General features: G+C 36.8%; 1 protein-coding gene and 1 pseudogene across 11 annotated transcripts in view; one reads left to right on the top strand and one right to left on the bottom strand.

Moving 5' to 3' along the window:
• IL1R1 (interleukin 1 receptor type 1) overlaps window positions 1–25,143 on the top strand; it is a 72,531-nt gene extending 47,388 nt beyond the window's left edge. For all 10 annotated transcript variants that reach the window (XM_023515837.1, XM_023515833.1, XM_023515832.1 and 7 more), the window contains 9 exons: window positions 10,412–10,649; window positions 10,748–10,937; window positions 11,856–12,027; window positions 13,998–14,063; window positions 19,380–19,494; window positions 20,295–20,446; window positions 22,003–22,146; window positions 22,845–23,012; window positions 23,533–25,143. In XM_023515837.1, coding sequence (XP_023371605.1) covers window positions 10,412–10,649; window positions 10,748–10,937; window positions 11,856–12,027; window positions 13,998–14,063; window positions 19,380–19,494; window positions 20,295–20,446; window positions 22,003–22,146; window positions 22,845–23,012; window positions 23,533–23,951 — 1,664 coding nt within the window. In that variant the 3' untranslated portion in view covers window positions 23,952–25,143. The remainder of the gene's footprint in view (window positions 1–10,411; window positions 10,650–10,747; window positions 10,938–11,855; window positions 12,028–13,997; window positions 14,064–19,379; window positions 19,495–20,294; window positions 20,447–22,002; window positions 22,147–22,844; window positions 23,013–23,532) is intronic.
• Window positions 15,895–16,567, bottom strand: LOC100946951 (annotated as a pseudogene). The gene has a single exon (XR_001161480.2). The product of XR_001161480.2 is annotated as a mitochondrial import inner membrane translocase subunit Tim8 A pseudogene (transcript).
• Window positions 25,144–25,964: the final 821 nt, after the last annotated feature.

Below are 25,964 nucleotides of genomic sequence, written 5' to 3'. Positions count from 1 at the left end.
GCTGTGTACATTAATGCAGTCATGGGGTACAACGTGCTGGTTTTATATACCATTTGAAATATTTTCATCAAGCTGGTTAACACAGTTTCTCTTTTAAGTAATTTTTTACCTCTCTTCCCCCGCCACCCTCCCCTTCTTATTTTCCAAAGTCCATTATACCACTTGACGACCGTATTTGCACTGCTGAGCTCTCACTTACAAGTGAGAACATGTGGTATTTGTTTTTCCATTCCCGAGATACTTCATTTAGTTTAATGGTCTTCATTTCCATCCAAGTTGCTGCAAAGGCAGTACTCCATTCCTTTTCACAGTTGAGTAGTAGTCATGATGTATATATGTACATTGTATTTTTTTTATCCACTTATCAGTTGATGAGTGCTTAGGTTGATTCCATATCTTTGCAACTGTGACTTGTGCTTTGGAATACATTTTGGTGCAAGTGTCATTTTGATATAATGACTTCTTTTCCTTTCGGAAGATACCCAGTAGTAGGATCGCTGGATTGAATGGTAAGCCTACTTTTAATTCTCTGAGGAATCTCCATACTGTTTTCGGTAGTGGTTGTACTGATTTACAGTCCCATCAACAATGTATAAGCATCCCCTTTTCACTGTTTCTGTGCCAAAATCTATTGTTTCTTGTCTTACTAATCATGGCCGTTCTGACAGGGATAAGATGGCGTCTTATTGTGGTTTTATTTTGCATTTCCCTGATGAATAATGACGTTTAGTGTTTTTTCATCATTGGCCATTTGCGTAGCATCTTTTGAAAAAACATCTGTTCATTTCTTTTGTCTACTTTTTAATTGGGGTTGTTTTTTCCTGCTGATTTGTTGAAGTTCTTTATAGATTCTGGGTATTACTCATTTGTCAGATGTATAGTTTGCAATCATTTTCTCCCATTCTGTAGATTGTCTGTTTGCTCAGCTGATTATTTCCCTTTGTTGTGCAGAAACTTTAGCTTAATTAAGTCTGATTTATTTGTTTTTGTTGTTACTATATTTGCTTTTGGGGTCTTAGTCATAAATTTTTTTCCTGTACTGATATCCAGAAGGGGTTTTCTTATGTTTTCTGCTAGAATTTTTATGGTTTTAGTTCTTACATTCAAGTTTTTAATACATCTTGAATTAATTTTTTTGTATGGTGAGACAGAGGGATCCAGTTTCATTTTTTTGCATTTGTCTACACAGTATCCCAGTGTCCCAGTATCTCATTTATTGAATTAGGTGTCCTTTACCCTGTGTATGTTTTTGTTTGATTTGTTAAAAATCAGTTGCAGCTGTGTGGTTTTATTTCTGGGTTCTCTATTCTGTTTCATTGATCTGTGTGTTTACTTTATACCAATACCATGCTGTTTGGGTTACTATAGCCTTCTACCTTAATTTGAAGTCTCGTAGTGTGATGCCTTCAGATTTGTTTAGGATTACTCTGGGCATTGGGTTTTTTTTTTTGGTTCCATATGTGATATAGGATTTTTTGTTGTTGTTGTTCTGTAAAAAACGATGTTGGTATTTTGATGGGAATTGCACTGACTCTATAAATCACTTTACACTTGCTAATCTTTATTTGGATTTTTTTCTTTGTTGTTGTTTTCTTGCTATTGAGATGTTTGAGCTCCATGTACATTCTAGATATGCATCTTCCTTTGGATGAGGAGTTTGTAAATATTTTCTTCGATTGTATAGGTTGTCTTTTCACTCTGGATTTTTCCTTTGCTGTGTGGAAAGATTTGAGTTTGAGATAATCCCATTTATTTATTTTTGCTTTTGTTGCTTGTGCTTTTGAGGTCTTATTCATAGTTTGTTTTCTCAGACCAAGCGATGTCCTGGAACATTTTCCGTTTCTTTCTAGTAGTTTTATCTTTTTGAATCTTAACATTTAGGTCTTTGATCCATTTTGAGTTGGTATTTTCTGTATAGGACGACAGGTGGTAGTAGTCTACTTTCTTCTTTTAAATGGATACCCAGTTTCCCCAGCACCAGTTATTGAAGATACTCTCCTTTCCTCAGTGAATATTCTTGACTCCTTTGTCAAAAGTCAATTGGTTGTAAATATGTGGGTTAACTTCTGGCTTCTTTGTTCTGTTCTATTGATCTATGTCTTTTTTAAATGTTATTATTGTGTTGTTTTGGTTACTACAGATTTGTTGTATGTTTTAAGATTTGCTAGTGTGATGCCTCCAGCTTTGTTCTTTTTTACTCAGGATTGCTTTGGCTTTTGAGGGTCTTTTGTGGTTCCCTACAAATTTTAAGATTTTGTTTCTATTTCTGTGAAGAATGTCTTTGGTGGTTTGATGAGGATTGCATTGAATCTCTAGATTGCTTTGGGTAGTGTTGACATTTTAACGATAATAGTTCTTCCTATCTATGAGCATGAGATGTCTTTCCCTTTGGGTTTGTATCCTTAGTGTTGGGTGGAGATTTTTCACTTGCTTTGTTAAATTTATTCCTATGGGGTTTTTAAAATAGCTATTGTAAATAGGGTAGCCTTCTTGATTTCTTTTTCAGCTAGTTTGATGTTCAAGTATAGAAATACTACTTATTTTTGTATGCTAATTTTGTAATCCTGCAATTTCAGTGAATTATCTATCAGTTCCTTTTTTTTTTTTTGAGACAGTCTCACTTTGTTGCCCCCAGTAGAGTGCCCTGGCATCATTCCTTACAGCAACCGCTTACTCTTGGGCTCAGGCAATTCTCTTGCCTCAGCCTCTTGAGTAGGTGGGACTACAGGCACCCACCACAACACCTGGCTATTTTTAGAGATGGGGTCTTGCTCTAGCTCAGGCTCATCTGGAACTGGTAAGTTCAGGTGATCCTCCCCCACCTCAGCCTTCCAGAGTGCTGGGATTATTGGCGTGAGCCACTGCACCTGGCCTATCTATCAGTTCTAAGAGTTTTTTCATAGAGTCATTAGATTTTTCTCCATATAAGATCACATTATCTGAAGACAGGGACAATTTGACATCCTCATTTCCACTTTGGATGCTCTTTATTTCATCCTCTCGCCTAACTTCTCTGGCTAAAATGTCCAGCTCTATGTTGAATTAGAGTGGTAAAAGAGGACAGCCTTATCTTGTTCTGGTTCTTTAACAGCTTTATTGAGACATAACTGATATTCAATAAACCACACATATTTAAAATATACAATTTGAAGTGTTGACATATATATATATATATACTCCTGAAACCATGGCCACAATTAATAAATATATTCATCACTCCCTGAAGTTTCTTTCAATCCTTTATAATCCCTCTTTCCTGTTCCTCCTTACTGTCCTCATCCAGGCAGTCGCCGATCTGTTTTCCATCACTATATTTGGTTTGTTTTCTCTAGAATTTTAAGTAAATGGGTTTATATTATATGCACTCTTTTTTGGGGAAGGGCAAAATGACTTCTTTCACTTAGTATAATTATTTTGAGATTCATTCATGTTGCATATATTATATTAATAGCTTATTATTTCATTAATTAGCATTATAATTCATATATTGACATGTTGATGGATTTTGGGCTATTTTTAGTTTTTGACTATTAAAAGCAAGGTACAATGAACACTAGTATACAGGTTTTTGAATGGACAAGAGTGGAATGAGTAGCTAATATGGGAGATGTATGTTTAACTTTGTAAGAAAACACCAAAGAGTCTCCTAAAATTGTGGCATTTTATATCCTCATCAACCAGGTAGGAGAGTTCCAATTCTTCTGCATCCTTATCAACTTGCTATTGTCAATCTTTTTTTTGCAGTTTTTTGCTGGGGGCTGGGTTTGAACCTGCCACCTCTGGTATATGGGGCCGGTGCCCTACCTCCTTTGAGCCACAGGCGCTGCCTGTTATTGTTAATCTTTTTAATCTTAATCCTTCTAATAGGTATGTAGTGGAATCGGATTGTGATTTTAGTATGAAGTTTGCTAATGATATTGAGCTTATTTTCACGTGCTTATTTACCATCCATGTTATCTTCTCTGGCGAAACTTTAAACCTTTTACCCATTTTTTTATTGAGTTGTTTTCTTATTGTTGAGTTTTGAGAATTCTTTACATATTCTGAGTCTACTATGATCTTTATCATATATGTAATTTATGAATATTTTCTCCCAGAATGTAGATTGTCCTTTCGTTTGTTCATACCCTATGGCATCCTTCAAAGAGTAAAATTCTTAATTTTGAAAGTCCCAATTTATCTTTACTTTTTTTTGGATTATGTTTTTGGTATTGTATCTAAAATTCTTTGATCCTAGGTTACAAACATTTCTTCCTAGATTTCCTTCTGGATGTTTTGTAGCTTTAGGCTTTACATTTAGGTCTATGACTCCTTTTGATTTACTTATAGTCATTACTTATGCAATTTTTAAAATCATCTGGGAAAAAAGAGAAGTTATACACTCAAAATACCTATGTTGGGAGGAAGGTGGGAGATTGGTGTGTTCCCACTTAATGGGCACAATGTAAGGGGCATATGGCACACCTCTTGTGGGTGGGACACAACTATAAGAGAGACTGTACCTAACACATGTAAACATTGTAACCTAGTTGCTTGTACCCTCACATTAACCTGAAATTAAAAGAAAAACAACTATGTATTTTATTTTAAATATTTTATTTACCTATGTAGTTTTATATTTCCGCATGAACTTTCCTTTCTTAGGTATTCTCTATTTCTTTATTTGGATACAGTAACATGTAGTTGTTAAGTTACTGTCTAGGTTTTTTTATTCCAGCCTAAAGGACTCTGTTTAGCATTTATTTTGTAGGATAGTTATGTTCATGTTGGATTTTCTGTTTATGTTTATCTGTGGATCTTTTCGATTCTCTTTACTTTTTGAAAGATAGTTTTGCTAGGTATAGAATTGTTGATTGATAGTCTTTCTTTCAGCACTTAGAATATGTTATCCCACTGCCTTCTTGTCTCTGTGGGTTCTGAGAGATAACTGTTAATTTGATTGAAGATCCTTTGTATGTGTTTAATAATAAGGCATTTATCTCTTGTTGCTTTCAAGAGTCTCTCTTTGTCTTTTAAAGTCTGACTATTATGTATCTGGGTTTATATCTTTTAATTTATCTCCCTTATAATCCTTGGAGCTTCCTCAGATGTTGCTGTGGTTTAAATATGGGTTGTCCCCACCAAAACTCATGTTGAGGCTTGGCCTACAATGATGCAATGTTGGGAGTTGGTGCCTTTAAGAAGTGATTAGCTTGATATGATAATGTCTTTCTCAGGAGACTGGGTTAATTTTCACAGGAATTGATTAGTTCCTGTGAACATGGGTTGTTATCAAGCAAGGTTGCCTTTCCTGTTTTGCCCTTTTTGCTGCAGGCAGCTCCCCTTTCATTTTTCTGTCATGTTTTGATGCAATGTGGGGTTCATACCAGAAGCTGCTAGATGTAGCCATCCAATCTCAAATTTTCTCACTGTGTAGAACAATGAGCTAAATAAACCTCTTTTCTTTATAAATTACCCACTCTCAAGTATTCTATTATGGGAACATAAAATGGACTAAGACAGATGAGTTGATTAATGTTTTTCATCAAATTTGAGAAATATTTGACCACTATTTTTTCCAATATTTTTCCTGGCCCTTCTGGGATTCCCTTTATGCATATGCTGGTATGCTTGATGAAGCCCCATAGGTTTTCAAGGTTTTGGTTAGTATTCTTTTTGATTTTCTTTTCAGATTGGATAATCTTCCAATAATCAGTTGACTTATTTTCAAATGTACCAGTTCTTTTTTTTGATAGTTCAAATCTGCTCTGGAGTCTTTATCATAATTTTATGTATTAGACTTTTCTACTCCAGAATTTCCACTTGGTTCTCTTTTGATGATTTGTCTTCCTTTCTTTCTTTTTTTTTTACTTGGTGAAACACTGTTATCATAATTTCCTTTAATCATTTAAACATAATTTTCTTTTGTTCTTTGAAAATATTTTTAATAGCTGATTTTAAGTTTTAATCTAAAAAACTAAATAGTTTTATCTATCTAAAATCTGGACCCCTCTAGGAAAGTTTCTATTATCACCCCCCTCCCTTTTTATTCTGTGTATGGACCATACTTTACTGGGGTTTTTTTATTTGCATGTTTTATAGTTTTTGTTGGAAATTGGACATTTTAGGTAGTATAATGTTGCAATTTTAGAAATCAGATGTTCCCTTCCATGCACAGAAAAGGTTTATTGTTATTACTTATTTTTTTTATTGTTATTGTTCCCACTGCTATTTCTATTTGTTTGTTTAATTACTTTCTTGGGCTAATTCTTTTAAAGCATATATTTTCTGGATTGTGTGGTCACTGAGTCAGTGCTCAGTTAATTTAGTGGTCAGCTAATGATTGGCTAGCTATTTCTTTAAATTCCTTGACCCAATGTTTTTCACTTTTTCCTGAGGGGCTCTCTGTATGTTGGGGCATGTCTTCAACACTTAGACTATTTACAGGTCTGTCTAGCCTTTGCGTCCTGCTTGTGTATGCCCTCAGAATCATCCAAAAGTGCAAGACTTGTGCCTTCTCTGCTCTTCCCTGGGCATGTGTGCACAGCCCTGCATACATGGGAATCCTTCTGGATACCCCAGGAATATGTCAGAGCTTTTCAAAACTCCCTAGGGGTTATGGCTCTTGTTTGTTTGCACTGGTATCACAGCCTCTGGCAGCTGTGATGTTAAATAGTTAATATTGAGATTTTTCAACAAACACCCTGGGGATAGGGCTTTCTCTGAGGAGCTCTTAGGTCAATAACAATGCTACCTATGAATGAGTTTGAGGAACTGCCAGTCAAGTCAAAGATTGGCAGTGCTGTGGGAACGGGATTTTTTGAGCAGCTTCAAATCCAGTCAGTCTTACAAGTCTGATGGTTGTCATAGATACTGTGTTTATAAAACTATTAGCTTTCATAGCTTCTGGGGAGACAGAAAGAGGAAGATGGAATATTTTAAGTTACAAAGCCACAAACTTTGCTGATCTACTGTGAATTTGGCAGGTTCTTGTTTATTTTTTAAATAAATGTTCTTTTGATTATAGCCTTTGTTTTTGAAAATTTTTGCCAATCTTTTTGTTGCTTTTATGGAGGACTGATTTATGGAGCCCTTGAATCTACCATGTTGGGGATCCTGCGTCCAAATTGTGTGTGTGGTGAGGTGGGGGTGGGGTTGTTTTTACATGGGTATATCCAATCTTTTGAAAAGATTATCTTTTCTCTACCGAATTATTTTTGCACCTTCATCAAAAATAAGTTGAGTATATTTGTATGAGTTATTTCTGGGGGTCTATATTGTGTCTCAGTGACCTATTTATTTTTATACAAATACTGTGTAGTCTTAATTACTGTAGCTTTATAATAAGTCTTGAAATAAGGCAGTGTAACTCTTCCAACCTTATTCTGTATTAAAGTCAAAGTTGTTTTGGCTAATTCTGTATGCATTGTATGTATGTATGTATGTATGTATGTATGTATGTATTGAGACAGAGTCTCTGTTACCCCAGGCTAGAGCTGTGGGCACAGCAATCTCAAACCCTGGGCTGAAGTGATTCCCCTGCCTCAGCCTCCTGAGTAGCTGGGACTACAATGCCTGCCTGTTTTTTCTATTTTTAGTAGAGATGAGGTCTTTCTCTTGCTTAGGCTGGTCTCGAACTCCTCAGCTCAAGTGATCCTCCCACTTCAGTCTCCCATTGTGCTAGGATTACAAGTGTGGGCTACTACCCTTGGCTTCTATATAAATTTTAGAATTAGCTTGTCAATTGCTACTAAAAATTCTGATTAGGATTGAATTGAATATAAGTGAGTTTGGAGAGAACTAATATCTTAATATCAGGTCTTCTGATCCATGAACAAAACATGTATTTCTCCATTGATTTATACTTTGTATAACTATTTAAAATTTTATAATTTTTATTGTATAAGTCTATTGTGCATCTTCATCAAATTTATCCATAATTTTTAATATCTTTTGATGCTACTCTAAAAGTTATTTTAAAAGATTCAGTCTTGAAATATTCTTTGCCAGTATATGCAAAACACATTCAATTTTATATTGTAAAATTCATATTGTATCTTACAACTTAAAAATATTTGTAAGTCTTTTATAGATTCCATACAATTTTTTACATAAATGATCGTGTTGTCTGCAAATAAAATCATGTTACTTCTTTTTCCAGCTTGGATGTCATTTCTTTCTTTCTTTTTTTTTTTTTTTGCCTTATAAAAAGGACTCATCTTTTGGTTGTACTGTATCGGACCCACCAATACAATATTGAATAGCAGCATAATGGGCATCCTTGTCTTGTGCCAATTTCACCATGTGTAACTGTAGGTTTTTCATAGCTTTTCTTTATCAAGTTCAGGTTGTTCTCTTCTATTCCTAGTGTGCTGAGAGTTTTTTCTACCTTTTTAGATGAGAAATGTATCAATACACGCTTTTTTGAAATCTACTGAGATTATTATATAGTGTACCTTAGTATGTAGAATTAGATTGATTTTTTAAATGTGAATTCAATTTTGAATTCCTAGGATATATCCTACTTCATAACGCATTATCCTTTTTTATATATTGTAGGATCGTACTTACTAAAATATTTGACAAAAAATTTGCACTTAGGTTCCTGGTGGAGATTGGTTTGTGAGTTTCTTTTCTTATAATGCCTTTGTTTTGGTATTTGGTATCAGAATAATACTCATCTCATAGAGTGAGTTGGGAAGTATTGCCACTTCTTCAATTTTCTGGAAAAGTTTATGTAAAATTGTATTATTTCTTTGATAAATGCTTGATAGAATGTATCAGTGAAGCCATCTGGGCCTGACTTTTTTTTTTCTGGATGGCTTTTAATTACAAATATAATTCCTTTAATAGATATAAGTTAGTTCAGGCTATCTGTGTCTTCTGGGGGTGGGTCTTTAGCAGTCTGTGTCTTTCAAAGAATTTGCCTATTTCATTTATCTTGTGAATTTATTGGCATAAAGTTATTCTTAATATTCCCTTACTACCCGTTAAAAATTCCTTTAATCAATGATGTCACCTCTTTTGTTTTTCCTGTTTAGTCTGGCTAGAGACTTATTAATTTTATTGATTTCATGAGTATTCATTTTATTGATTTCATGAGTGCACTAGCTTTATTTTCTTCTGTTTCATTGACTTCCTCTCTGATCTATACCATTTACTATTTTCCTACTTCTTAATTCTGCTACTATATTCATCATGTTTTAAAACTTTTTGTATCAAAACATATTTTCACATTTTGAGTGGTAGGGAAGACTATGGCATATTTTTATAATTATGTAGTTAACATACCTGATGCTATTTGTTCCTTTGTATAGTTTCATTTTCCTTTCTGAAGGACTTCATTAAATGGTAATTCTACTGCATGTCTATGGATGATGACATCTTACATTTTTTTTAAATCTGAAAAAAAGTATTTTCCTTGATTTCAAAAGATATTTTGTATGTAGAATTGTAGGCAGACTTTTTCTTTTTCTTTGAGCACTTTGAGGACATTATTCTTATTCTGGCTTGTATTGTTTTTGGAAAGAAGGCTACATCATTTTTGTCTTTGTTCCTCTGTACTAAATGTCTTTTTTTTTTTCTGGCTAATTATAAGATTTTCTCTTCATCACTGGTTTTAATCAACTTGATTATATTGTGTTGCCATCATTTTCTTCATGTTTCTTTTGCTTAGGGCTGTTTGTAATTTGGGGGCTGATGGGCACATCCCCATTTCTCTTCCTAACCTAACCAGTGCCCTGTCCTGCTCTGTTATTTTTCTTTCTATGCTTAATTTTGGATGGTTTCTAATGCTATGTCTTCAAGTTCACTAATCATTTTCTCTTCAATGTCAAAGCTGCCATGAATCCCATCTATGATATTTTTTAAACTCAAAATTATAGTTTTTCTCTTCTAGAAGTTTTATTTTTTAAAATAAATCTCTTTCATGTCTTTACTTAGCATGTTTAATCATTCAGAAAATACCAGGAAACAAAGAGCAGAAATCACAGAAAGATGGGAAACAACGGAAGTAAGCCTTCTGATTGTCTAAAATTACTTCAGGTCATGACACTGCAAAAATGAAAAATAGGCAAAGCCCTCTGAGTTGAGGAGATGGCACTGAAAATCTGGGTAGACCAAGAGTTTGTGGGTTAGAGCCGCAAAAAGAGAGAGAGAAAGAATAAAGAGGGGATGAGAGAGGTTAAATGACTTGCCAAGGGCGTAGCACACAGGGCATAGCCCTTGCTAAGGACATAGCACAAGTGACATAGCTGGACTTGAGTATAGATTTTTCAGACTCCCAAGATAATGCTCTGAATCATAAGCTTGTACAGATTTTTTATACAATATAAATTGATGTGTTTAATAGTTGATGTACTTAGTAGATGTTAAACTAAGAAACATTGGTAAACTTTTCATGGAATTTGCTTCCCCTTTCTCCCTTTTAAAGATGAATGCCAGGAACGTGAAGAAACAATAAATCGAGTTTCCTCTGCTAATGAAATTGATGTTCGCTCCTGTCCTCTGAACCCAGATGAGAAGAAAGGTGATGATATAATTTGGTATAAAAATGATAGTGAGACACCGATATCTACATCACAAGACTCTAGGATTCATCAGCACAAAAATCAACTTTGGTTTGTTCCTGCCAAGGTAGAGGATTCAGGACATTACTATTGTGCAGTAAGGTAAGAACCAGTTAATGTGTTATGAACGTGTCTGCTAGGCACCTGCAGCATTTAAGAACAGAAAATTATTTTAATGATGCGTATTTTACCTATTTTAGAGATTCATCTTCCTGCTTCAAAATTAAAATAAGTCCAAAATTTGTGGAGAATGAGCCTAACACGTGTTATAATGCAGAAGCTATGTTCGTACAGAAGCTACCCTTGGAACAAGATGGAAATCTTGTGTGCCCTCATTTAGACTTTTTTAAAGATGAAAATAATGAGTTTCCAAAAACACAGTGGTATAAGGTAATTTTATTTTCAATATTGTCTTTTCCTCTTCCTACAAGTAAGAAAGTTATCTGGACAATGGACGGAATCTGCAAAGTGCCTTTTTCTTTTGCATGCTGTTTCCTCTTTAATGGTGAGACTTTAATAGGAAATTTAAAAAGAATTGTAATTTGGAGCTTAACTAAAATCCTACTTGCTGTTGTTTTTATTTAATTTTGCAAGACATAATTAAGAAAAGTTTAAAGAGAAGACTGATTATAAACTTAAGGTATTTAAGAGATTATTGCAAAATATATTATTTTGTGTTTTGTTAAGGATATTAAATGCTCCTCAAATAACCTGGTAGTTTCTGTCACTGGCTTAACAGATTGACTGCTATACTAGAAAAATTTTTTTTTCTTGGGGCCTATACGGCTCCCAGGATACCCAGGGTAAAGAGATGTGTGTCATACATGTTTCACGGGCTCCAGGCCCCAAACCAGTGTGAGTTACATACAACTCACATGGCAATTCATGTGTTAAAGGTGGGTGGACTAGCATTCCACAGAATAGCACCTTCTGGTACCTTTACTTAGTCTGGTGGAACTTGAATGGAGAATCATCTGGTAGAGGTTAAAAGGTACAAAATAAATAATATCAGTGAAGAAATGAAGTACAATATTGATGAGAAAGCTTATAGTATTAACATACTTTTCTTGAACATTTTTTTACAAAATAAATTTGCCTTCACTTACCTTCATAGCTCAAGGCTTACAGGCATGGCAGTTTAATACTGTATGAGTATAATGAACTTTTGACGACAAAAGAAGTACAGGGAACCTTTCCAGTCACTTTTTAAAAACATGTTTGTTAATGTGAAAAAATGGAGTTCCTTTTGCTGGTGGATTGAGGAAAGCTATTAATTGGTTTTCAGTGCTTCTCTCTTCCTTTGTCTAGAATTGCCAACCTCTACTTCTCGACAATACTCACTTCGGTGGAGCCACTAATCAGCTCATCGTGAAGAATGTGGCTGAAGAGCACAGGGGGAACTACACTTGCCGTGCATCCTACACATACTTAGGAAAGCAACATTCTGTTACCCGGGTAATAGCATTTGTTACTACAAATGGTGAGTGATAGCGCCAGCCCTACAAGTTTAGTTCTGGGAAGGGACAGAGACCATGATCTAATATTACTTTCATTGTTTATGGGAGAAATTAAATCCAAAACAAGATCAATGATTCCACAAAGGTCATGTGGCTTTAGTTGAGGTTTTTGGTTACTATTAATATATACCAGTTTTATGTAATATTTTCCATTCTTGCTTTAGACATAGTGCTAATTAAACAGACATTATGAGCTATATTTTCCAGCTAATCTAGGAGGGCTGTTCTTTGACATGGCTCATGGTTCTTCCAGAGAGCTCTGGGCTCCCTCTGGTTGGTGTATGGGAATGTTCTCAGAGCACTGGGAGTCTGAGTGTCTAGTGATAGGGGATTATGGGTATGATTGACCTGGATGCTAATGGGCTCTGGAATTAAGTTATCCACCCAGAATCATTCAATGGTAACTGTTGTTTAACCTCTTTAAGCCTGTTTTCTCCTCTATAATAAGACCATATAACTTCCAAGGTTGCTGGAAAGATTAGAGATCAGGTGTGCTAAGCTTGAGTGCCTGGTGTAAGTCAGTGCTTAGGGCAAATCAGGTGTGTAGCTAGTACGTATACAGTGATTGCTCTTGTTAATTTTCTTGGGTCTTTCAATTCTGTATTAACCATGGTTCATATTAAAAATTGTTTTACAACAAAATGAACCAAAATACATTCCTTCAAATTATGTGGGAAAGGGCAGAATGCTCAACATTTCTGTAAAGATCAGCTTTTTTGTAAGCTTTCAGTAGTATAAGAAGAGTATAGGACATTTTGCAGGATAAAGTGATGTCTGATAGTAATTATGTTGTGACCACAGGTATAAATTGAGACAATCTCAAGCAAACACAGAATATGATCACCTTATATATAGTACATTTTTCTAAATCTATTATCATTTATTTTTTGCAAATATTAATTTTATTGAATAAAGATTTTTAATTACTTGCTTTGGCCTCACAGGCATCTATGAATCCAACTCTGAGTTTTTAGCAAACTGCCCTTGTCATTGTATAACTCTGGTTGTCTTTGCTGAGATGCAGCGACCAAATTAACAAGTAGAATTCTAGGGAAAACTGGGTATTGGGGAGTTTTTAAGATGGGTCAAGTATATTTTAAATCCTGTCTCCTTTTCTGATCCCATTTGTAGAGAAACAATATACTCTGCCTGGGGGTGAGGTCATGTTTTGTTTTCTTTCCAAGGCCCACCCCAGTGGGTTTAGTGGTTTTTGTTCACTCTTGAATTTAAAAATATATATATTGAGCATTTCCTGTGTGCAAGGAATTGTACTAGGCACACATTAGGGAGTATGCCTAACGTACAAAACAGATACCATCTTGTCCTCATGACATTGACTTTTTTTTGGACCAGTAGAATAGTGAGCGTTCCAAGTCTATAGTTTCTTAGTTTCTTGTTGACTACAGATCAATCCCCTTATTTATACACGTAAGCAGCCAATTTTCTGATAAGTAAGAGCCAGATTAATTTCTGGGGCTCCTTGATACTTTTTTGGGCCTATTTTAATGAATTATGGCATTCATTCATAACCTTATAGGTTTCACTATTGGGTTATTACCAAAGTTACTGACAATAAGCAGGTCTGGCACTGACTCGTCCATATGGAGAATGATGTCCAGTTCAAGGAAACGGTTACTTACCTTCTTGGTTTGCTTTAAGAGAGGCACTCATCTGGGTATGCAGGTCCTGGTGATGTGATTTGTTTTTTATAGCACCCCATTCAGTAGGAGGCAGCTTTGCAGTGCACACTTGCACTGCAGCCTCGCCTCAGTTCTTCTTTAAACTTTCTCTTCCTTACCCTGCCATAGATGTTTTGAGCCCTCAAGGAAATACCTGGCTAGACACCATTTAGAGTATTTTGGGAAGTGTTGTCAGCACTTGAGGCTCTGACCTGTAAGAGGCTGATAAGCCCTGGGGATGTTTTTTCTTTCAGAGGCAAATAAGACTTTGAGGCCTGTGATTTGGAGTCCAGCTAATGAGACAATAGAAGTTGAACCGGGTAAGTGGGCTTCATTAGGATATGATGAAATCATTTTTTTGAACTCAAAAATAAAACATATTGTCCCTTTATTACATATAACCTAAGCTATTTACTGAATAGATCTGTAATTAATGGAAAAGTGACACAGATTTTATCTTTAAATGTTCATTTTTTAAATTCTTGCCTCTTTGGCATTAATCCAGCCATGCCTGATTTTTCCCCCTTTTTACTTTCCTATGCGTACTTATAACCCATGAAAATGCCAGCCAAAGCCAAGTTCAAAAGGCCGAGGAATGAGAAATATGTTTGGTACAAGATAGATTTCTTATGACCACAGATAACTTTATAGTCAGAAAAGTAAGACTAAAAGCCAAAAAGATGATAATTTTAGAAAAATACTTTTCCAAGTGAACATTTTTATTTTATGAATAAAGAACCTTATAAGCATCCAGACTCACACTGTCCAATGTAGCAGCTATTAGCCATGTGTAGCTATGCACATATAAATTAAATTGCCAATTTATTTGTTTAAATTTAGTTCCTCAGTCACATTAGTCATATTTTAAGGGCTTAAGAGTCACATGTAACCACTGATTACCATGTAGATAGCACAAATATAGAACATTTCCATCATCGCTGGAAGTTCTATTGGAAACCACTGGTCTACACATCAAAACATATTCTTATATCACATGATGAAAAATCAGGGTCTCCTGGGAATTCTCTAATATTAACTGTATAAAGACAGTGAACAGCTGCACAGAGATTAGGTGATGCCGGGCACTTTACTCAGGGTGACAGAGTGACACTCTATGTCGGCAAAACCAAAAAAGAAGGTGCACATTTATGACCTATGAATTCTGTACTTGGCTGGTACTGCACTTGTTATTTATTTGTGGTGAAAGGTAATATAAAGATATCCTTAGATATAACCAAAGACGTCCAAACTCAAAATTAAATATGGGTCAATAGTACCTAGAGCACGGCTTAACCTTTTTTTCTTGAAATTGTTCCCCTTCAGAGCCTAAAGACATTTCCCCCTAATCCTTTTCCCGTCTAAGAATTCCAGTATCATGGTATATTGTACCTCTGTTGAGAGGCTATGGTCCTTTGGAGCATGACCATTATAGTATCTAAGATTTTCTTGTCTCTTACTAAGAACCGTTTTGCCTATTGGTCACAGCCCTGTTGGAAATGTTCGTTCTGGACGTGTATAACTGAGAGTTCTGAAGCCTAGGTTGCATGGACCTCCAGTAAAATATTTCGTAATAACAATATACGGGGTGGGGGCATACAGTTTGTGTGCAGTTTTAAATTGTATACTATTTTAAATTGTACATGAACTTTATGGCCCCCCTGTATATTAAGAAATAATAGTGTTAATAGTATATCACAATGCCAGTAGATCAAAAGCACATAACATCCTACCCTATAATAACTTTGAAACCGTAGTTTACTATAAATCATAGTATAGGGTGGGAAATAATCTAGAAAGCTGAAGTGTACCGTATGAATACTTCATAGATCTTTTTTTCCCCAACAATGGCAAACACTGGATAAGGAGGCCCACAATTAACTGTCAAGTGATCCTTCTCCAAATGCCATCCATTCTGAAAGACGCAATGATCGCCCCAGAAATCTGAAATGAATCCACACAAATGAGAGATTTTACCTACGTGGTCCCACTACCAAATTATAGAAAGCAGTCCCACTATCAAAATTACAGGAAGCAGTTAATGGGACTTTGAAAAAAGCAGAGTCCCCCACACAGTAACACACATATAATAGTTTTCCCAAGATTAGCATTAAAAAACACAACCAAATACACGTCTAAGCCTCAAGTCCCCTCCACACACAAAATCTGGTCTTTGTTCATTCTCAGATGATATGGTGTCCCAAGAGTGACAAAAGGTGGGAGCCAATCTCTCCACAGCTGTTTCTTCCATCATCCCATCCATAGCTCTTCATTTCTTGAACTACCTTCCTTTTCCAAAGAGGTAATGCTGAGATCAGTCAGAAAGGCTTTGTGAGAAGAATGGCTTGGATTTCTGGGTCTGCTCCAGTCGATTCAAGATGAATTGGCTCGTATCAATGAAGCGCTCAACGCAATTCACAAAACAGGCCTCAGCGCGACCGTCCAACTTTGGCCCAGGCTTGTCCATGCACTTCTCCCAACAAAGTCCGGTCATCTGGTGCACCAGCTGCTGGAAGCGCTGCTTCTGGGTCTCCACCTCAATGAAATGCTGCAACTGAGGGTCCACGGCGTCCAAACCCGCTGCGGATGAAGATGAAGAGGAATCCATCCCTGAGCATCCACGCCTGCCGAGGGGAACTCCACACCAACTCAACGACCTTCACGTGTCTCTGAGATGGAACCGGAACCGCAACCGGTCTTAGGACCGCCCCCTGGAGTGCACTGCACAGGCGCGTTGAGGGCACCTCTGCCAACATTCTTGAGAGCCGAGGACCTACTCCTTGAAGTCAAGAGCAAGACAAAGATCCCTATAAAACCAGTATTATTTAACGCGGTGTGAAAGTGCCCACTAAGGCCACCAAAGGAAAAAAAAAAAACAAAGTGTGATTACTACGAGGGAGAAAAGACATTTTTGTTATTATTTTCAGGTCATATAATTACCTACCTACAAATTCTAAGTAAATTACTGGGGAAAAGAAATCTAATATTTATTAATGAGATATAAAATTGATATTCTAAAATATTAGATTTGTTTAGCAATAACCAACAAGAAAGTATAATGGGAAAAGAGCTAATCATTTCAGACAGTGTCTCCAAAATGTCTATCAAATATCTCTTATAAATATGTGGAATTTATAAGAGAGGAAAAGTCTCCCCAAACCAAAATCTTGAAATGTGAATCTCAGAAACACTGGATGTAGAGCGTGCATTCTTGGGGTGGGGGTGGGCAGTATTGTCTCCAATAAGAAGAAACTAGATTCTTGGGGCGAGGTGTGTGTGAAAGAATCTACATCAACAAATACATTGTATATCTGACATATTAAAAATTTATGGGGAAGAAGGCAATTAGGAAAAAAAAAATGTCTAAAAAGCCTCCAAAAAGGGTGGCGCCTTGTGGCTCAAAGGAGTAGGGTGCAGGCCCCATATGCTCCTCAAACCCAGCCCCGGCCAAAAACTGCAAAAAAAAAAAAAAAAGCCTTCAAAAGGAGTAATAATGAAAAAAATCTTTTAAAATGCTAATTAAAAACTGTAATATAGAGTGGTGCCTGTGGCACAAAAGCGTAGGGTGCCGGCCCTATATACCGGGAGGTGGTGGGTTCAAACCCAGCCCCAGCCAAAAACTGCAAAACAAACAAAAAAACCTCTGTAATATAGATCTGTGTGTTTTTTCTATATGAAAAACTAGAAATTATAAAGAGATCAACTCTCAAAATTAATTCATACACTTACAGGATTCTGTAATAATAAAAATATGAATGAACTTAAAAATTGGCAAGTAATTCTAAAATTTACTTGGGAGTATAAGATGATGAGGTATATTAAGATAATATTGGTAAGATGAGCTTTGAATAATATTAGTGTTTACTCTAAAAATTCACTAATTAAAAGAGCATAGTGTTCTTGGTATCAGTATCTATATATAAATTAATGGAGAAAGTCCAAAATAAGTGAGAATTTATTTTATGATAATGACAGCATTACAAATGAGTGAGGAGGAAAATTATTATCAATTAGTGGTTCTAGAGTTTTCTATCAACTATTTCTATAGAAATATTAAGTTGATGTTCTCCCTCATACTATAGACCAGTGTTTTTCCCACTATTTTTATCTCCTGGCACACTTGAACCTATAGTTAAACTTGCAACTCGTCCAGCATACTTATGTTGATAAACAAAGACTTAAAAAGTACTAATTGTGCTTTGAATTTCCTTTAAAAATGATTTAATTAATGATCTTTAACATTTTCGAGGCCTACCTCACATCCTCTAATGGGCACACCTGTTGAAAATCATTGCTTTATGAAAACATACGTTAGTGAGGGAGCCTTAAAAAAAAAAAAGAACAAATACAATCAAAACAATAAAACAATGAGATTATTATATACCTAAAAGAAACTGTACATGGATATTTTCCTGATTTAATGATAGACTGGGCTTTGAATAGAAATATAATGAAAACTGGGTGGTGCCTGTAGCTCAAGGGAGTAGGGTGCTGGCCCCATATACCAGAGGTGATGGGTTCAAACCCAGCCCTGGCCAAAAACTGCAAAAAAAAAAAAAAAACCTAATAAAATAATAAAAAAAAATAAAATAATGAAAGATTTACAAATGTGGGCTTGGTGCCTGTAGTTCAGTGGTTAGGGCACCAGCCACATGCACTGTGCTGGTAAGTTCAAACCCAGCCTGGGCCTGCTAAACAACAATGACAACAACAAAATAGCCAGGTATTGTGGCAGGTACCTGTAGCCCCAGCTACTTGGGAGGCTGAGGCTCAAGTCCAAGTCTTTGAGGTTGCTGTGAGCTCACAGCACTGTACTGAGGGCAACATAGTAAGACTCTATCCCCCCAAAAAATTTATAAATGTGACTAAATAAAAAAAACTACATCAGTGAGTTTTCATTAAAAATAAAACAAAAAGCAAGTAACTGAATGTTCTTCATGGATGATAAAGAGTTACTATCAGGCAGTGCCTGTGGCTCAGTGAGTAGGGCGCCGGCCCCAGATACCGAGGGTGGTGGATCAAACCCGGCCCTGGCCAAACTGCAACAAAAAAATAGCTGGGCGTTGTGGCTGAGGCAAGAGAATTGCCTAAGCCCAGGAGTTGGAGGTTGCTGTGAGCTGTGACGCTACGGCACTCTACTGAGGGCAATAAAGTGAGACTCTGTCTCTACTAAAAAAAAAGAAGAGTTAATACCCCCTTTGATGAATAAAGAGCTCCTGCCCTGCACATCAGTAAGGTTCATACGAGAATGCAGGTATATGATAGATGGTAGGCATAACTGGCTCTTCTTAAAAGAAGGAAATAGTTAATGATAGAATACCTGTACTTAGGAAATACTGAGCAGTCAAGACAACACCTACCTGGAAGGCTAGTCATGTGGATTGATATTGGGAATCCATTGTCATTAAAAAAATAGTAGGCCATAAGACCCTATTTTAAAAATTGTGTATACTCACAGAGAAGACAAAGAATGAGCTAAAGTTACCTGCAGTGGTTATTTCTGGGTGGTGAGTTTAAGAATAATTTTCTTTGTGTTTTCTATCATGTTTTAATTTAATAGCCACTTATTAATCTAGATATTTAGATAGATCAGAATAAAAGTCAGTGAATCTTATGATTAAAAATAAATTGTTCTGTAGGATCCCAGATGCAGCTGATCTGCAATGTGACTGCCCATCCCAACACCTTCGTGTTCTGGAAGTGGAATGGGTCTGAAGCAGAAGATGTCTCAGTGCTGGAGGAAGAGTATCATATGTATGTATGCTAGGAGCGATTCACACTTAGATATTAAATTCCATGTCATATTTTCCATAACCTCAATGGTTTAATCTAATAGCAAGGGTTAATAGATGGTTCATTTAATCCAATAGCTGGCAGTTGAGTTGTCCTAACCCTTTGATGACCATGTTGAGTTTTGCTAAGCTAAGCAGGATTTATAAGCTCTTATATATTTAATGCAAAAAGAAAATACATGTCTTTGTGGTGCAAATTCCCTACTATTTAGAAGACTTTCTAGTAAATTCAGTTATACATGTTACAACATTCCAATGAAGTACTTATCTTTAATTACTCTTCAAGTTTCTTAATATAGGAAAGACCGGTTAAATGGGGTCCAGAATCAGAACTCTACAGCTCAAAGTGGCTTCCTGTCACTCAGCAGTAGACTGAGGAGCTACTGGCTCCCATGACTTTTCCTTCCCATGACCTGCAAAGCCCTTTGTCATCTGCCCCAGTTGACTCTTTAATATATTCTTCCCTGGACCCCAGTTAGACTGGAATGCCTATATCCTGATTTTTCTACTTGGAAGCTAGTAATTTGAATTTTATTTCTGTGCTACTGAGTCTGCTACTAACAATGATTTTAGGACTATAAAATCTCAGATCAATGTTGCCAGCAGTCTGATCGTTAGGCTTGTGATGGAGGTGGGTGATTATTTCAGGTACGATTTATGTTGCAAGGAACATAAGGAGGAAATAGACCAGCCATACATGTCTTATTTGTAGTCGACATGATTCACTTACACAACTTTGTTTACTCTCTCTTTTCTGAACAGTGCAGAAAATCCTTCAGACAGAAGACGGAGTACACTCATCACTGTGCTGAATATTTCAGAAGTCGAAAGTAGATTTTATCTTCATCCGTTTATCTGTTTAGCCAGGGGTGCAAATGATCTAAATGTAGCATATATCCAGTTAATACGTCCAGGTAAACAACTGTTTGAAATGCAGTTTTGTTTTACTGTAGTAAGATTCCATGACCTTGAGGTTTGCAATGCTATTTCTTCTGCCTGGGACACTCTTCAGTTCTTCACCTGCGTAACTTCTGTGCCTCTTTCACTCTTTAGCTCTCTTTTAAGAAACTCTCTTTTCTTAATCGAGGAAGCTTTTCTGTCCTGCTTGCCCTTAACTCAGCTGTCTGTCCAAACAGGTGAGGTTGGGTGCTCTGTTTTGTGTTTCCACAGCACCGTAAGCCCACTCGAAGGATCTGCTGTACTTAGTTTTCTTTACTTGATTATCAATTCTGTAGTGATGCTGACCATTTATCTCACTAATTATTCTATCTAGAGCTAGTAGCAACTTAAAGTCTGAATATTTTTGAGTATTTTGAGTCATCACATGATCCATATGTAGGGAAAACCTAGGTATCCAATGTTTTTATCTGTTGGAATAATCAAATACAATATCGAAACATTTGTGAAATATTTTAAGGTAATTTGTGGGTTTAATTAAAAATAGGGCGCTAAAGTACCAGTGAACATTTTGAGAAAAGACCTAATTTTCTTCCTAACCCAAGTTAGTCACTGAATAGGAGTCATCTCACTTCAATTGGCCAATCAGATTCTTTGGCACCTTATTTCTCATCTGTTCCACAGAGAATTACCAAGAAAGGAAATCAGTTCACTTGATAACCATGTAGTTCCTGAGTAACTCTAACTGGCTTGGTTCTGGATGAAAAACTGGATTGACAGATTTGAATTTGCCTAATATGATGACTGTTTTTTAATATGGATGTTTACATGTTCTATTCAGCACCAGGAAATAAAGTTTTAGTTGAGGATTCAGCACTAAAATAATAATAAGAATAATAAAATAAAAATAGGGTGCTATAAGTGTGCACAGAGAGAAATATCTAAAAGAGCCTACAAACTATTAGAATTAGTGAGTTTAGCACATTTGCTAGAGTGATCTTGCTATGTATATAAATATTTATATACACATATAGAGTATATATATATATATATATACTTTCCATAATTTAGAAATTTGTATAATTTCTATTTCCCCCCCTACCCCAACTCCTGTGTAATCATTGGATGAATAATTAGAGAGAGTCCAGGAAAATGTGGGAATGTGAAACTTCCCCTAAATCCACCCCTCTTTTTCCTTTACCCCAGTTTTGGCTTTTACTAAACAGCTCTCCTACCCTCAGGGAGCTTCTGTGGGTTTTTGAGTGATTTTCGACTTTGCTTTGTTTTACTGTGGAATGCTCTATCCTATGGTCGTCAGTATTTTTTTCTGTGTTATTATATATTATGCTATTTAGCTGGAAACTTAATATAATGTATTTAATTTTATACAGTCCATGTTAGATTGCTTTGTACATTAGTATCCATTGTTAAGTGAGAACAATGAATGAATTAATGCTGTCTGATTGTAGGCCAATTCTAAGTATGATCTTTCTGGGAGGAAGATGTTCGGTTTTCTATGCTTAAATATTTAATTCTTTTTGTTTCTAATGTTTTTCCCCTCTTTCTGCTATAGTCCCTGATTTCAAGAATCATGTGATTGGTGTATTTGTCCTGTTGACAGTTATTATTACATGCTCTGTTTTCATCTATAAAATCTTCAAGATTGACATTGTACTTTGGTACAGGGATTCCTGCTATATTTTTCTCCCCCCAAAAGGTATAATTTTTTATTCTATGCAATATTTTCTTATTGGGGGGAGGAGATAGGAGATGTAGAAGATGATTAAGGATTTTCACTTAAATGAAAGGTGGCATATATAAGAACAGTAGCTATTCTTACATATAATTTTCATTTTATAACTGGCTAGGCTAATATCATTGTCTACTAAATTTTTCTTTAGCATTTAACCTGGTAGGATAAGCACAGAGTTAGAGCATCTGTTTATACATTCAGTTATTCAGAAGCCATTGTTGGGGACTTGGTTTGGAGTAGAATGAAAAGAAAGAAATGCTAGATTTTCCTGCATCAGAGAGGCTGACTCTCTTTTGCTTTAACTTGGTAAAAAATTAATGCCATAAGGATATATATAAGGAAGAATGGATAGCGCTCAGGGATGATGAGACATTTGGGAAAGAGAATGAGAAGAGGTTTGATAAGGATCATTCCATCCTCAGAGGGTGAGAGGCAGGCATCCCGTACAATGTCAGAACAGCGTTGTGGTAAAACATGATCTATGGAAACCTTGTAAGAGAAGAACACTTTAAAAAGGCGGAATCCTTTGGTATTACACTTCAATCATGCTGCCATACAATAAAAAAGATTAATAATTCATTATGAAATGCGTGTTTGTGATACTGACTATCAAATCTCTTCTTTTTCCTTTTGGTCCTGAATGCATTATATTTTTCCTTTAGCTTCAGATGGGAAGACCTATGATGCCTATATACTGTATCCAAAGACCCTTGGGGAAGGGTCCACCTCCTACTCAGATATTTTCGTGTTTAAAGTCTTGCCTGAGGTCTTGGAAAAACAGTGTGGATATAAGCTGTTCATTTATGGAAGAGATGACTATGTTGGGGAAGGTACGGATTTGATAAAACAAAGGAAAGGCTCGTTGTTGTAAAACCAGCCGCTAACATTTGGGTTTCATCTTTCTAGATGGTTAGGGCATAGGGACACATATTTGACAACTGAAGAACCTCTTCCAGTGGTGTGTGAGGATTTTCACATTTATTAAATACAAAGTATTCACTTCTCTCATATTTTGTTGGAGAAATAATTGAGTTTTAGTTTTGGAAAACTTAATAGCTAGTTAGTACTTTACCACTGATGCCATAAAATAGGCGTGGTGGTAGATTAAATGTTTTAACAAGAAGTTTGTAAAATCCCTACTGGATGTTTTCTGAGTTCTAATTGAAATTTTTAGCTTTTGAGGGCCAACTTTTGAGTTGGTCCATAAACTGAGAAACTCTTTTAATCTTAAATGAACCAAGAAAGAAGCGTTAGGGGATGGATTGGAAAGAACCTTGGGAGGTTTGGGTTGTGGAGAGAATGATTATAAATTGAAATTTTACATATTATGCTTTGCTTCATTTTTTTCAGACATTGTGGAGGTTATTAATGAAAACATAAAGAAATGCAGAAGACTGATTATTATTTTAGTTAGAGAAATGTCAAGCTTTGGCTGGCTGGGCAGTTCATCCGAAGAGCAAATAGCGATGTATAATGCTCTTATTCAGGATGGAATGAAAGTTGTCCTGCTTGAGCTGGAGAAAATCCAAGACTATGAGAAGATGCCAGAATCCATCCAATTCATTAAGCGGAAGCATGGGGCCATCCGCTGGTCAGGGGACTACGCAGAAGGACCACAGTCTGTAAAGACAAGGTTCTGGAAGAGTGTCAGGTACCACATGCCCGACCAGCGACGGCCTTCTTCAGCCAAACACCAGTTACTGTCCCTGGCCACCAGGCCAGACTCTAAGGAGAGGCTGCAGAGAGAGGCCCACTTGCCTCTTGGGTAGCACAGAGCAGCCAGCTGAGAGCTCTTTGGGTGCCTCCTGTCTTAGGGCATTGCAGGCTGGGCTGTGCCTCCAGCTGACTTGTACAGTCATAAAATGTACCTGTATAGTCTGTTATCCTTGAGGTCACCTGGAATAGGACCGTTAAGGAGCAGGACATGGTGACAATAGCAGGCCAGGGTACTTCAGAGGAGAGGGCTTGGGAAGACCATTAAGAAAGGCAACAAATGCCCTCTCTGAATGTTTGAAGTGCTGAGGAGAGGCCCAGAGATAGCAAACTTGGGGCAATGGTCACCATTTATAGGTGTTATTATTAAGTCACCCACAGCTCAGGGGCAGGGCTGTGGCCCGCTCTGGGGATTCCATAGGTTCACTGGCCTTGGAGTGGCCCTCCTGGGTGGTGCCGCAGGAGGAGTGAGACTGACGCCTCAGAGAAAGATTCATGTATTTTTGGTGAACTTTCCATGTGTTTGCATTTTCCATACACGTCCACAGCCAGCAGTTTCCAAAGATTGAATTTTATTTTCTAGATCTTGGAAACTGTTGTTTCAATGAATGAAGGGATTCTTCAGGATTCCACGGTTTTGAAATCATCTTAGCTTTCTGCACAGGAGAGAGAATTTTTAAAAGCAGCAGCACCAGGGATTGATCACCTCTGAATGCTCTTCTGTCTGGCATGGCCATCTAGTCCTTTCTTATTCTTCTGCGCTGTCTTGGGCTCGTTGCTTTTTTGGAAGGACAGCTTCCCAGTGGCTTCCTCCCTGGGCTCTGTCCTGTGCTCAGCCCATAGATGACCCATCCTTCCTAAGAGCTGCTCTCCTCTCAGCCTGCTCCTGATGGAACGCTCCCCAGGGCATTCTCCACTTAAGAAACTGAAGCCCCGGCTCTCCTTAACTTTCCCCCATGGTCCTTCTACATGAACTCCTGGGTCAGCCCTGTGGGCTGGGTGCCTGACCAGGCTCTTCCATCTGTGCTCTGCCCCTCTAACTAGAATGCTTTCTTGAATTTTCTCCAGCTGACCAGAATTTACTGACCCCAAGTCCATCATCCCCTAGAGACTTTGCCTAAAAGCTTACTCTCAAACAAACCCTCTCTTTCCCCTGCGGGCAGATGGCACTTGACTGCTGATTATCACTCTGGTGGAGAGTGGTTCTGTCCTGACTAGAGTTCGGCGGGTGGGGGGTGGGGGTGGGGGTGGGGGAAGGCTGTGGTTGCATTTCCCTGCCCCTCCCCACCTCCCATGAGTAATTTGCACATATGACATGGATTTGTATATTGCTTTATTGTTTAAAAATGTTCTCAGATTATATTATTTAATTTTGCAATTTTTCTAATTTTTTGTAGTGAGGATGTGATTTATTTTTTTTAAAAGATCACACTCTGTTGGACCTAGAACTTGAACCTTTCTGGCTTCTAGTTCATTGCTCCGCAGACCTGATTTCAGGTCAACAACTTTCCCCCTCCCTTCTCCCCTGCCACTCTTGTGAGAAGAAATGATAATTTTTCAGGAGGCAACTGAATCTAAGAATGCTTCTGTTTAGGAAAGAGAATTCTAAGCTTCTCAGTATTGGAATTTACAAAAATTATGTTTCAATTCTATGAAAACTTTTCTACTTTCACATATCCTTTCCTTACAGTTAAGTATTTTCTTGGACAACTAAAAATGAAAAAGCATTGCAGAGTTTTTTTGGTATAGAAAAAATATTTTTCAAAAATTTGATCAGAGTCTGCAGCATAATTAGAGAAACTCTGGAAAACCACAAAACCAAATTTAGGTGCCACTTCACGTGAACAGTTCGAAAAGTTGTGTGATCATGGGCAGCCCTCCCAGTCTTTATATTTTTATGTTTTTAGTATGGAATGTTATGGGTAAACACAATTTTTATTTGGAATAATATTTCCCCCCTGGAGTAGTCGGAAAGAGACTCAAACACAGGGTTTAGTTAATCCTCGGACTCATCCCTTTCCACCTGCTTTTTCCTGAGCTGACCTGACGTTGAGGGACGGCGCTGTTTT

This window comes from Otolemur garnettii, unplaced genomic scaffold, assembly GCF_000181295.1.
Source record: "Otolemur garnettii isolate 467f Iridium unplaced genomic scaffold, OtoGar3 scaffold00079, whole genome shotgun sequence".
NCBI lineage: Eukaryota > Metazoa > Chordata > Mammalia > Primates > Galagidae > Otolemur > Otolemur garnettii.
The sequence above is the reverse complement of the archived record's forward strand: the minus strand, read 5'-3'. Positions and strand labels throughout refer to the sequence as shown.